Source organism: Colossoma macropomum, unplaced genomic scaffold (assembly GCF_904425465.1).
Source record: "Colossoma macropomum unplaced genomic scaffold, Colossoma_macropomum, whole genome shotgun sequence".
Lineage (NCBI taxonomy): Eukaryota > Metazoa > Chordata > Actinopteri > Characiformes > Serrasalmidae > Colossoma > Colossoma macropomum.
The window spans coordinates 5,404,170-5,418,297 of NW_023494803.1; the positions used below are offsets into that span (position 1 = coordinate 5,404,170).

The 14,128-nt window shown below is 41.3% G+C and overlaps 1 protein-coding gene across 3 annotated transcripts in view; it reads left to right on the plus strand.

Annotated features, from left to right (window-relative positions):
- Window positions 1-6,986, plus strand: part of slc8a1b (solute carrier family 8 member 1b) — a 170,551-nt gene extending 163,565 nt beyond the window's left edge. For all 3 annotated transcript variants that reach the window (XM_036592757.1, XM_036592755.1, XM_036592756.1), the window contains exon 7: window positions 3,092-6,986. In XM_036592757.1, the coding sequence (XP_036448650.1) occupies window positions 3,092-3,468 (377 nt within the window). In that variant the 3' untranslated portion in view covers window positions 3,469-6,986. The remainder of the gene's footprint in view (window positions 1-3,091) is intronic.
- Window positions 6,987-14,128: the final 7,142 nt, after the last annotated feature.

Sequence of the window (14,128 nt, forward strand, 5' to 3'; positions counted from 1 at the left end):
TAGTTTATTAATTAGAGAGAGTGAAAGAGAAAGAGATCAGACAGAGTGTGAGAGAGAGAGAGGAAGAGGAAGAGAGAGAGAGAGAGAGAGAGAGAGAGAGAGAGAAGGAAGCTGTAACCGCACTGTTTGAATATAAAAGTTTTCATATTCACATTCAAATTAGAGGTTAACCACAATGTTATAACAGTATTATAGAGCCACACTGTTAACCACAAACACAAACAGAGAAATGGGGGGGCTGAGTGGAGACAGATGGGGCTGATTCTTTCACTGTGTGTGTGTGTGTGTGTGTGTGTGTGTGTGTGTGTGTGTGTGTGTGTGTGTGTGTGTGTGTGTGTGTGTGTGTGTGCATCAGTGCAGTATGTGGGTCAGAGCAGAACCAAACTTTCTGCACTCTGACTTTCGCAGCACCTTGCAGCACTTTTTCACAGTAGCAATAAAACACTGTTACACCTGTTCTGGAGGAGCTCCCTCAGTGGAACTCAGCAGAGGGCATCTCAGCCCTCCTCCTTCACCCCTCATTGCTCACTAGCAGCTCAACAAAGAGCCACAATATTTCACACACTGAGATACAACAGTGTCCTAGTTAATCTGATAACAGAGTCAGGAGAAAAATATGTTTAATGTTTAATTATATTGATAAAAAATATCGGACTTTTCCAAATTCCATTATGAATGGCATCTGCAAAAGGAAGGTGGAATGTATAGATTAGCATTATGAAGATGTATGTACTCACTGGTTTCTCCAAACCGAGTACCTGAGCCCTGGCTCTCAAAACCACCATAATTAATTAACCATAGTATATGTTAATTACTGCAGTTCAAAATATATCCAGTAGGTGGCGGCAGTGTATTAATAGTGAACTGAACTGATATCTAAAATCAGGCTTGTAGCCAACCAAGCAGAACTTTTTCAGCATCCTACTTTTTTTTTAGGTTTCTTCTTATTTGAAGTATCTGCTGTATTATACACTATATGGCCAAAAGTATTGGGACACCCCTCCTAATTATTGAGTTCCATTGCTAACAGGTGTATAAAATTCAGCACATACCCATGTGATCTCCATAGACAAACACTGGCAGTAGAATGGTTGATACTGTTGAACTCAGTGACTTTAATCATGGTACCGTCATAGGATGCCACCTCTGCTACAAGTCTGTTTGTGAAACTTCTTCTCCAGACAACTGTAAGTGCTAATACTGTGAAATAGAACCACCTATGAGCAACAACAGCTTAGTAATGAAGTGGTAGACCACACACACTCACAGAGTAGGCCGCCTAGTGCTGAAGTGCACAGTGCCTGTCCTCTGTTGACTCACTCACTAAAGAGTTTCAAATTGCATCTGGAAGCAACATCAGCAAATGAACTGCGCATTAGGAGCTTCACAAAATGGGTTTCCATGGCCGAGCAGCTACACACAGGCCTAAGATCAAAAGTGTCGGGGGGGACTGGTGTAAATCATGTCGCCACCGGAGCAGAGTCTGGGTTTGGTAAATGCCAGAACGTTACCTGCCTGACTGCACTGTGCCAGCTGTAAAGTTTGGTGGAGGAGGGATGATGCTATGGGGTTGTTTTTCAGGGGTTGGTCTAGATCCCTTAGTTCCAGTGAAGGGAAATCTTAAAGCATCAGCAGAACAAGACATTTTGGACAGTACACTTACAACTTTGTGTGAACAGTTTGGGGAAGAACCTTTTCTGTTCCAGCATGACTGAGCCCCAGTGCACAAAGCACAGTCCATAAAGGCCTGTTTGGGTGAGTTTGGTGTGGAAGAACTTGACTGACCTGTACAGAGCTCTGACCTCAACCCAGTGAACCCCCTTGGGATAAACTAGAACAGAGATTGTAAGCCAGGCGCTCTCGTCCAACATCAGCGTCTGACCTTACTAATGCTCTTCTGGATGAATGGGCAGAAATTCCCACAGACTCTCTCCAAACATCTTGTAGAAAGTTTCCCAGAACAGTGGAAGCTGTTATAGCTGCAAAGGGGGACCAACTCCATAGTAATGTCTTTGGATTTAGAATGGAATATGTTGTATGTTTTATGTGTAATATTATGTTCCGTATTAACTGTTATAATGTGTATGTGATGTGTGTGATCTGTGCACGTGAGAGGACAATGAGAGGACGTTCTGAACAGTTGTTCCTAACTGTCTATGTGTAGGTTTAGAACAGCTATTGCTTCGGTACCTAATTTGCCAGTGGTCCAGGTCTATTTAAACATGGCCATTTTTTATGTAGGGTGGGTCAGCATGGCGCCTATGAATCGTGCGCACAACATAGAAATAAAGATCAATGCTACTGAAGCAAGGCTGGACTCCTGGTCCTGGTTCTGATTAAGGAGGAGTGGTCCAAACACTCTACAGAATTTAAAGAGTTTATCCCACATCTTGTACACTACATGGCCAAAAGTATGTAGGCACCTGACGGTCACACCTGTTTGAGCTTTTTGGACATTCTCATGGACATTAATATGCATTTGGCTCCCTTTTTCACAGTAATAGCACTTACAGTTGTCTGGGGCAGATCTAGCAGGGCAGAAATGACATGAACTGACTTGTGGTAAAGGTACCATCCTATGACAGTGTCAGTATGAAACATTCTACTGCCAGTGTTTGTCTCTGTTTGCAATGGGCATGGCTAAAATCACCGGAATTCAATGTGGTGTATCTGGGGAGGGGCAATATGAAGATATGCTAGTGTTATCATGATAAATTATATCACAGTACACTTCTAGCGGTATGTCATGGGCATGGTCAGTACTTCAACATCAATGTACTGAAAAAGACATAGACTTAGATTAAGACCACTTATATGGCAATTGAATAAACTGCATAGTAACAAGTAGCACTGGATGTTAACCCGTCCCACCTTATTTTATTAATGTTTTGTTGCAAAATGTTTGATTTTGCAGTTTATTTTTGCGTTGCATTTAGTAGATTTTTTCATTTAGTTGAACTGACCTCAGAAAAACTGGATATCTTGATGCATATCATGTTTTGTGAAAAAGTATTGTGTCTACAACTATCGTGATGTCAAATATTTTTGCCATATCGTCCACACTTACTTCTCTTTCTCTCTCTCTCTCCAGACACCTTCGCTAGTAAAGTGGCCGCCATCCAGGACCAGTATGCGGACGCCTCCATCGGCAACGTGACGGGCAGCAACGCGGTCAACGTGTTCCTGGGCATCGGCGTGGCCTGGTCCATCGCAGCCATCTACCACCAATCCAAGGGCAAGGATTTCCAGGTGGAGCCGGGCAACCTGGCCTTCTCGGTCACCCTCTTCACCATCTTCGCCTTCATCTGCGTGGCCACGCTTATGTACCGGCGCCGGCCGGACATCGGCGGAGAGCTGGGCGGCCCACGGACTGCCAAAGCGCTGACCACCATGCTGTTCGTCAGCCTTTGGCTGATCTACATCCTCTTCTCCTCACTTGAGGCTTACTGCCACATCAAGGGCTTCTAAACACACACCTACGCACATACATACACACACGCATACACACACATAAACGCACACACATACACCAATACCCATACAGAGATATGTACACTCACCTCGCATATGTACACACAGGTTAAACATGAAAAACAACAACAAACAAACAAACAAAACAGAAGCGGAATGAGTAAAGACTACACGGATGAGAAGGAAGCAACAGCGGCCAGAACTCTGCTAACCTGCTTTTATAGTTCTGTTTGATTTTTTGTTTGTTTGGGTTTGTGTTTTTTGTCTCCTCTCCAACATTTGATGTTCCTCTTGAAATGCCTGAAGGACTGAATGTGATTGGACAATTGCTGGCTGGTCAAGACATCACATTGGCTGTGGGTGGAGGACATGAAGTACAGGGACTCTTAAAGGAAAACTCTGTTGTCTTAAAATGTGATTTTTTTCAGAATTTTCACAGATTTGTTTGGTGTTTTTTGTGAAATGAGTGCTTCTAAAGTAAGATTCAGTGCAAACGTTACCTCCGATAGGTTTCCACAGGTTGTAGATCAAGACAGTATTTTCTTTTTGAACTAATGGGGCAGCACAACATTCTCCAACAGTTGTGCTGCCATTTCCTTCTTGTAGTACCTGATAAAGAACAGAACGCATGTAATCATATAACTTGCTTGGGACTATTTACTGTTCTGCTCGTCTTTGAATGTTGTGGGTAGTGGTTTAGTGGTCTGCGCTCCATCACCTTCCATGTCTATGCCCCAAATGGGGGTCAATCCTCGTCATATCTTACTTTAGAAGCGCATATTTTGCACCAACATTGTTCTAAATTACTTTAAAAGCTTGCAAAAATGTTTTTGGAGAAACTGTTGGAATATCCTTTATGTGTATGATGAGTAATAATCAAACTTTTGATGACAAGCCAATACAAAACCAGCCCAGTAGTCAGGAAATATCAGATTTGCAGTCCCTATATGAGAATGGACTTCTGGGAAATGTAGTTCTGATGACTGTATATATTACAAGGCTTGAGACCTTTATGATTACATCTTCAAGTACATCTTGTGGATGACATGCTGTACACGTGTCCACAGAGCACCAGAAAACAGCAAAAAGTGCACTATTGCGGGAATGTAGATCGACAGGCTTTCTTTCAGAGAGATCAGGCCCATTTCCTGCCGTCATGTTGAAGCCATTTTCAGCTCCTAGTTGCTGGTGTGCTGCTGATAATCGATTAGTCTGTGACAGAGTCTCATCATGATAAAAACTGTGGCTACCATGAGACCGGGTACATTGTGTAGGCCAGTTGTCTACAGTCCCAGCCCTAGGGAAGCCCCGCTTAGTATTTCCCCTACTCAAACACATCTTATCCAGCTAATGAAGGGCTTGTTTGTTAGCTGAAGAGTTGAACAAGGTGTGTTTGAATGACGGAAAATAGTGCTGGGACTGAGGCTGCTGTAATTTAAGTAACAGGACAGAAGATTGTGCCACAGACTGAGCAATAGAAGTCTTATCTGACTAAAACTCTAAGAGAAAACTGCTAAAACAACACCACAGCCAGTCCAGGACAAGCTATTGTTTTAACAGAGACTTCATGGTAGACGCACATATCGTTATTCGGTGGGCTCTGGTGACTAAAACTGGTCTGGTTAGGGAACGTCCTGTTTGGAGCTTTGAAGAAGTAAGATAAGGCACAGGGCTAGTTTACCTGCTGGCCTGTCCCGTACAGCTAAACAGTTTTCATCCTTTCTCCTCGGTCACTGTAGAGCAATGCTGTTTTTAGCAAAGGCACACAATCAAACCGAATGGTTTCAATGTAATAATACTGTGCAAATCAAGATTAGCGAATGCTTGGTGGTGAGCCTGTACAAGTCAAACGTGTCCGGACATTTTAGTAACTTAAACACACTACAATAAATGAAATAGGAAGCTTATCAATGCTACAACAGTAGAGTGAAGGTATTTCCAGGCCTTCCCCGGGAGAGCTACCCTCCTGCAGAGTTTAACGCTAGTGCTAATCAAACGTAGCTCGCTCCTGAAGACCTTGATTAGACCTTTCAAGAGCACAGTTGGAGGTATCTGTGTTGGCGTGTGTGCTAAACTACTCAGTGAGGTCTGTAGTAAATACATCAGGGGTGCATCCTTAGGGAAGAGAGCACTGCATACCCAAGTCTAGAACTAGCTGATGGACTGAATGCTGTGTCCAATCCAACTAAATTTAGCCAAATCTTCCTACCTGGTTCTGCTAAAAAGTCCGGGATTCGCTGAATGAAGTGTTAGATTTGAGCTGGGGGTGAAACCTGGAGGAAGACAGATCTCCAGGAGCAGGGTTCAGGATCATTGGTCCACCTCCTTGTTTCCCAAAGTTGTCCCTAGGAACCTCTAGATGGTTCACAGTTTTGCTTTGTCCCAGCTTCTGTCTCCCTCGCATCAACTAGTCAGTGTTCTTGATTGCTTGGTTCGGGTGTGTTGGAAGCTGTGGCAAGAAGCAAAGCTGTGGAGATGGAGTTCCCTGGAGAATGGATCGGGAACCACTGGTCCACACATTGGGCACCCTTCCTCGTGAAAGACTGATTGGTGAAACTATGGGCAAGATTCCTACATGCTTTAAAAATGAAGGTGCCCAAATGGGCTCTTAGGAGCGACCAGTGATTCTCAAACCAGTCGTCAAAGCCCACCAGAAGGCCCTTTCCAATGTCCCAACATGTAGAAATAACGATAAAATGTGGACTGTCTGGGGGCACCCTGCGTACTGGTTTGAGAATTACCGCCACTTTCTGTTCACCAAGGAACCTTTCAGTCGATGGATCTTTAAAGAAGATTTTTTGTAAATGACGTGGAAGCATGAAGAACCTTTTTAAAGTATAAAGTACGTCCACACGATGTAGGTTTTTCTTAGAACCAAGTACCATTCCTTTTAAGAGTGCAGTTGCTGAAGTTCTTGAAGGATCTAAGCTGAGTTTCAGGGTTAGAGAGTTGAAGGTAAACTCCTGACTTTTGCTGAGGAGCCAGATACGATGCAGCAGGCCCTTGACCGATGGGTTTTCCACCGGTTTTTCCGTCTGGCCCTGCGCATCGCATCAATTGCTTGCATTCCACTTCTCCGACTGCCGACTTCAGAACAAGAGTTTACACTGACGACTGTTACCGTCTGTCCAGACACCCAAACATAAACGCACGCATATAAAACATGACCTTGCAAAACACATGATAGTCGGTAGCTACGGTCTCACACATTTACTCAGTCATACACGCACACACATACACACACATTTTCATCTGTGTGGAGTTTACGAGGGCGCGTGGTCCCTCCAGTCCTGCTGAGATTATTTCATAACCTGCTGCGTATTTGGACGTGTAAGGCAAACACTGCAGATTAGCCGGGATTTTAGAAGCAACAACTTTAGACGTAGTCCGGTTTTAAAGTCGTAGATCTAGTCTGGATATGACACCAAACATCCTTAGAATAGCTTGGTTTTTAAAAAAAGCTAGAAAGAAGATTTCAGATTAGAATGGCTTTAAACATCAAGAAAAAAGGGACACAACGGCAAGATTTTTTTCTCTGTCTTGTCCAGATTTTCAATCTTTGGGAATATTCTAGACTAGAACGGAAATAACATATAAGACTGAGTAGCCTATTTTAGATTTGAGACAAATAATATGACTAACGTAGTTTAGTTCGCTCCAAATTTGCCAAAGGGAGAAGGTCTTTCTAGATGAGAATTCCAGTGCCGCTCAGCTACAGAAGTGGGTTTTGTATTTGTAACTGACCTTTTACCAACACCAAAAAAAATGCCCCTGAGAAGTTTGAAAAACATCTCGGTGATGTTTCTCCCCTGCCTGGGGCCTTTCTTATGAGTATTTGTACGTGAGGGAAGTGGGGAGGGTACCACCTGTGCCCTCGTCCACAGTGTCCCAGTCTTTTCTTGGCTGGCTGAGCATCTTACGATTAGCATTTTTTAAGGAATTCTGGGAATTGGAGTGCATCAGGGTTTGTAGTAGCTTGATTTGTGAAGGAGAAAAAGCTCTAAAACGGCTGTCCTTTGATTGCTTTCTTCATTTCCAGGGTGTTTGAGCACCAAAATGTGCTGGAGCCCTCTTGTTTTTCTTTTGTTTTTTTTTAATCGCCTAAAAAAATGGTTGCACTGGCTCTTGTGTTTTTTGACGGAAAATTGAATGATGTGGACGCTGAAGAGGACCCGCCCTCGTGCGGCCATTATCAGGACCCAACACCAACGAAAGCGACGTGATTTAAGACTCTAAAAATAGTGACTCGTTCTCCTGAACCCTGACGCTCGTTTCAAAAACCAATAGCTGAAGAGGAGGACGGTGGACTCATGCGAAATACAGCCATACTCCGCGTCCTGCTGCGGGTGGGAGGGAAGCCGCCACGGACTTCCCGTGCCTCCTGCTGCCCACGTCCGGCTGCTGAACGCAGCGACCTGTCTGGAGATGTGTCTGCACCTAAATGTGCGTGCAAGTGTATATGTGCGTGCGAATGCGTGTGTGTCTGCGCTCGAGGGGCTTGCCCGTGACGCCTCGGTGGGACGCCTCTACTGGGGCTGCGGCGTTCCACACCCCCCTCTAGTGGCCGTGTCTGCACATCGAACGTCCGGCCCACGTCCAAAGGTCCACGTCCGGCCTGTGGGTGCGACTGTGGGCGTTACTGCATTTTAAAGCCCGCGTGTGGCCGAGACCCCACCCCTTGCCCCTTTTCCCCGCCCCCAATGTCCATATTTGGAATGTTAACGTGCTACTTGTTGACACTGTGCATGGATGCTAACCTGTCTGTATATAGTAAGCAGTAACCCATTCGTTCATGTCTGTTGATGGAGGTTTGAAAGCTGTATAGATATTTGGAGATTTCTTTTGGTTTGTTAGTTTTGTTTTGTTTTGTTTGTTTTCCTCTCGTTACTAAGTTTTATTTCGAAGGAGTTTTTAATCTCTTGGTCTTAACTTGCACATGTATATGAAAAAGGCAGTATCTGTCGTTCTAGTCAGTACATGGGACTTTTAATCATAAGGGATGCATGGGTACTTGTACAATAATAATAATAATAATGATAATAATGATAATAATAATAATAATAACAATGCCTCTTCTTGCTTGTTGCCATGGTTGTATTATTTGACATTATAAGAGACTATTGTACATCAAAGGATATTTTGTCATTGAAGAGTTCATATGTATATACTGTACAGTTTGAATCCGAAGGCGAGTCGATTGCCTTGGCATTATCACAGAGCAGCGCATATTTATTTTAAACCCTTTGCTCAACTCAAGAATGACAAATATTGCCTTTTGGATGGGTTGTTCTGCTATCGGCGCTTGTTTCGTCCTTACTCCTTCGCTGAGCAGTGTGCGTGGGTGTCTGTCTGTCTGTATGGATGTATGTCTGGGGAGGTTTCTAACACTAATAAGACATAAGGGGACGCATAACATGTTTCAGTTTTGTGCCGGATCTTGAAAACGTCTCGGTAACATCTGGAGAACGTCTGTGAGATGTTGTGCCTGGTGCGTACGTGTATGTCATTTCGAGCCCCCCACCCCAAGACCCTTCTTTCCCCCACTGCTCAGATGGATTCTAGTTTTTTCAGGGGTTTAATAATATCTTTGATAATATCGTTTTATTTCCTCGCTTGCTGTCTCTCTTCCTCTCTCGCCCTCTCTCTCTTTCCATCCCTGGTCTATGTCTTCACTGACTCCTCGCGCTAACAGGCGTCCCGTGTTGGAACTTCGTCTGTAAACTGATCTGGCATGCTAGGTTATGATTCGATTTGGCTAATTTCACTGTCTCAGCCATCTCTGAAGTTTGCCGCAATCGTATAGTCATGTTTCGTGGCTCAGTGACAGATATGAATATCCATATTCTAAAGTAATAACTAGTTTGACACGAATGCAACACCTTTGCACTTGATACTACAATAGCATTCTTTTAGCAGCTGAATGTGTTCGAGAGACTGATGTCTCTTTCCTACTCAAATAGGTCTTCAATACAGCTCTATTTCAGCAATAAATGTGCTACTCAATTGGATTTAACTTTCGTCAACAGTCCGATCACGTGTGTCTGTACGTGTTGATGGTCCGTCATCATTCATAGCTTTTTCAGGGAAAGGAAAAAGACCACAGCTGGGAATTTCAAGTCTTAAAATCAGATTTTTAGGTCAGATTTGCTTGCAGTCGTTTAGATCATGTTAGTTCGGTGATCAGACTTTTTTTAGAGTTCAAGTTAAATTACATTTAGAATTCTAAGAAAAAAGATCAGATTGTCTCTCTTGTTTTAGTAATCAGAACACACTGGTTCCATGATCAGACGTTCGTTTTTTTTTGTTGTTGTTTTGTTTTTTCTTTGTTTATCTTTTTTTTGGAGTTACACTTCAAGAAAAAGATCAGATTTAGAAAAGTAAGAAAAAAGATCAGCTTCACTAGCTGCACTTAGTGATCTGACTCTGTTGGTTCTATGATCAGACCTTCGTTTTGTGTTTGGGTGTTTTGTTCTTTCTTTCTTTTCTTTTTCTTTGCACGTTAGATTTAAGAAAAAGATTTGCAAAATATCAGGTAAACTTCAAGAAAAGGGTCAGATTTAGAAGAATTAGAAAAAAGATCAGATTTAATTGCTTGTTTTGGTGATTAGACCACACTTGTTCCATTTTTAGACTTTAAGAAAAATATCAGATTCATCAAAAGAAGAAAAAAACAATTGGGTCAGATTTAGAAAAATAAAAAAGATCAGATTGACTCGCTGCACTATGCTGGTTCGATGATTAGACCTTAGATTTGTTTTAGTTTTGTTTGGTTGTTTTGTTTTTTTCTTTTTTCTCATTTTTTGTAGATAAAAAAGATCAGACTGGCTTGTTTTCAGACCACACTGGTTCCATGATGAAACATTGTTTTGTGGTTGGCTGTCTTGTTTGTTTTTCCTGTTGTTTCTTTTCACATATCACAGAAAAAAGATCAGATATTTATATAAATAAGAAAAAAAAAGTTAAGATTTACTTTCATGTCTTAGTGATCAGACCATACTGGTTTCATGATGATTATTTTATGCTTGCTTGTATTTTTACTTTCTTTTTGCTTGAGAAAGATAATATTTATTAAAAGAAAAAAAGATCAGATTTGCTTGCCCATATCTGATCACATTGATCCCATAATCAGACATGTTTTTTTTTCAGTTTGTGCTTTTTTTAATGTTCTTTATTTATTCTGCTGGTTAGACTTCAAGGAAGACATCACATTTTTGCCGGTTACACTTTTAAAAGTATTATCTGCTATTTAATGAGGAAAAAGATTAGACTTTCTTACAGGTCATAGAGATCGGACCATATAGTTTCCTTTGTACTTTCTGCTGGTTAGAAAAAGAAAAAGATTTGATTTATGTAAAGAATAAAGGGATCAGATTTGCTTGCTTGTATAAACACAGTCTTCGTGATCAGACCAGACTGGTTCCGTAATCAGACGTGACTGTTTAACGCAGAGTGTCAGTGATGTGTCAGGCAGTGTGGGACGGCTGATGATGTTAAAGCAAGCTGTTCTGCTGCTGTCTGTCATATAACCTCTCTCCTTCCATGCTTCTATCACTCCGTCTCTCTTTCTCTCCACCTGTCGCTCTCTCTTGCTTCACAGACCCCCACCCCTTTGTTTCTATTGATTGTCTAGTTTGTTTTAATTTGACTATGAAGAACTGAAGATCCTGATTTTGTTGTCCTGATTTTTTCTTTATGTTGCACTCAAACTAATAAGAAGGAAGTCCACTAACTGTGATTGCCCCCCATGGTACACCTCTACACAGGAAATAAAGTTTGGGATATCCTGTTTAGAGCCCATGGACTGCAGCGTCTCTTTCTTACAGCGATACACACTCATGGTTTACATAATCAGTTTAGTTCTTACGTATTGTTGTGTTTTATTGATGGATGCATCGATGCCGATACTAGTATGGAGTATCAGCCCAATACTGTGCTCATTTACTCATATTCTTACTCATAAAAAAGCACCGATACCAACATCCGAAACCATCTGATACCATGTGATGTAAGTCTAGTACAGGTGTTGGTAACATGCAGCTCTTTTACTGCCCTGTTGCGGCTCCACAGCAGAATTGGGCTTTAAGGTAAAAATAAAATAATCCTCCTTTACAGTAAAATAAAGCTCTGCTGGTCGTTCAACACAGTTTAACAATAAATAGTCTTAAATGCTGGAGTTAATGTACAACTGCTAATTCACCCTTTAACCCTGAAGGTTGGTGCGTAGACTGCTGGTCGCCATAGCAATGCAGACAACAACTTTGCCAAGCTAACATCTAACAAAACGGCAAAGAGAAAGATTTAAGACAAACATCGATAATTTAGAGATTATTTGCATTTATAATCACTCCAGCTGGTTTCCTGATATGTTTAATCTGCAACGAGAAACACTAAAACGTTGTGAACCTTAAGTCAGCTTCTCATTCACCAGCTTCTTGTTCGAATTTTCCCGTTCCACCTTAAAAGATGCAGCAGTTACATTCTGTTGCCTCAGGCACCATTTAAGGTGGAACGGGAAAATTCAAACAAGAAGCTGGTGAATAAGAAGCGACTTCAGCCTCGTAAAAAGTCCAACATTAAGAGACGTTTTACAAGAAGCTGTTCTACTTTGCAGAAAGGATTCCTGCTGGAGATGTGAGAAAAGCTTAAAGCAGAGCAAAGACAGTCTGCATTTCATTTTTATTATATTTTAGCCTATACTAGTACATTAGCACATACTGCGTCATATATAAAACCAAGATGGTGAAATGGACATACAATGTTGTGGCTCCCAAGGTGGTTTGATTATTGTTTAAAGGAGAAAATGGCTCTTTTAACATTTGGGTTGCTGACCCGTGATCTAGTGTATGCTGCTGCGCTAATGCACAAATGACTGAGTGGATGAGGGTCTGCTCACATAGCGAAGTGTTTCTGACGCCGTGGTAGTCACACGCAAAGGTCATTTTCAACATCCTACGTTGGCAAATTCCAGCCGAGCATTTACTGAGTGATTTTAACTCACTTTTAAACACACACAAACACAATCACACTTGCCCAGTATGGATATAGCCACATAGGCTAGTAAAACAGAGGCAAAAAAGTTCACATTTGCAGTACAAAAGTTCATATATGCCAAATTTGTTTGAATTGAATAGCTTGACTAGTTTGAATAGTTTGACTGAATAGAATAGCTTGACTAGTTTAAATAGTTTGAGGTATAAACTTTATTATAGTGATTTTTTAAAATTTCTTTGTAAAATAGACTACAAAAAGATGTAAAACTTGACAGGTGAGCTCCTCAGATGTGATGCTGTCACTGTACTATAGAGACTATTGCTGAGATGGATGAGGATCAAAACTATGAAATGTACAGCTGTGCAGAAGTGCTTTCCTGACATGGAACAAAACCCGCTCTTCTCTGCTGCAATGCTACTCGATCCAAGATAACTAATATAGCATATCTAGCTAAAGCAGTTAGATTTTAATGATTTAACTGTTAAGGCACATTGCACTCATTTACACAAGTAACTACTTATTGTTAAGGAGGTAATTCAGTATGGTACCAGAATCTGTATCGACAAGTACTAAAAATGTACTCTGGTCTGAAAAATGATATCGATGCATTGCTAAATTTAACCCTTAAAAGTTGCAAGTATCATCAACATGGTGTTGTTTTATATTAAGTATTTCTCACTTGTAGCTCATTGAAACAAACAGAAAAATTCTTTAGAAAGCGCAGATTAAAGTATTCAATGCACGGCACATTCGTGTTTGTAAGTAGAAGAGGGACATTTATTATATGCAGTTATGTTTGCATGTCCACGTAAAAAGCATGTGAACACATAAACTGTTTCCATTTTACTCATGTTTACTCGTGTCCTCATTACGATACAAGCAAACAAGCCCGACCTTGACTCTTTCATCAAGTGCATCAGGGCTCTTGGTTTGGAGCTAACTTCAGCTTTGCGCATCCTCCATCTTTCGATTCATTGTTTTTACCTGCTAGCCAGCATTCGGTAAACGCATTTCCACTCACGTATATGGATAACAAAAACACATTCTGTTTATATGTGGTCAGGATCCGTCTCTGACCACCTCAGAATGTAGACTGAGTGATCCAATCGTAATCTGCTCATAAAGGCCCTAATTCAGCGATGTTGTTTATGGTCAAATCTGAGCATAAAATAAGTTCACGCAAATTAATCTTTGGCATATCTGTGCGATCTGTGTGTAAATTTGAGTGTTATAGTTTAACAACCTTAAAAAATGCTTGATTTGCAGCTTACTAAACAAAAATATTATATCATCTATAATCTCAATAATAAGAATAAAAATAGAAAGTAACAGAAATATTAATAATTTGTGCACTTCCATTACAAAAGTGGATCTACTCATTTTAAACTCACAATTTACAAGACATATTACACCGTGCTACTACTGACACCACCCACGTTTCCAGTTATAATTTTTAAACTATTAAGTTTGGTCAGTAGGAGGCAGCAGTGCACTCAAATGCTACATGTAAGGACTACTGGCTTTTCCCTTTGCACTTTCCAATTGGAACAGATTTGTAAGCGTTTTAGAGAGTAGCTTAGAGGGTAACATCTGGGCAGCGTCCTGTGACCGCTTGATGAAGAACTAGAGGATGACCAACACAAACTGTGCTGCAACAGATGAGCTA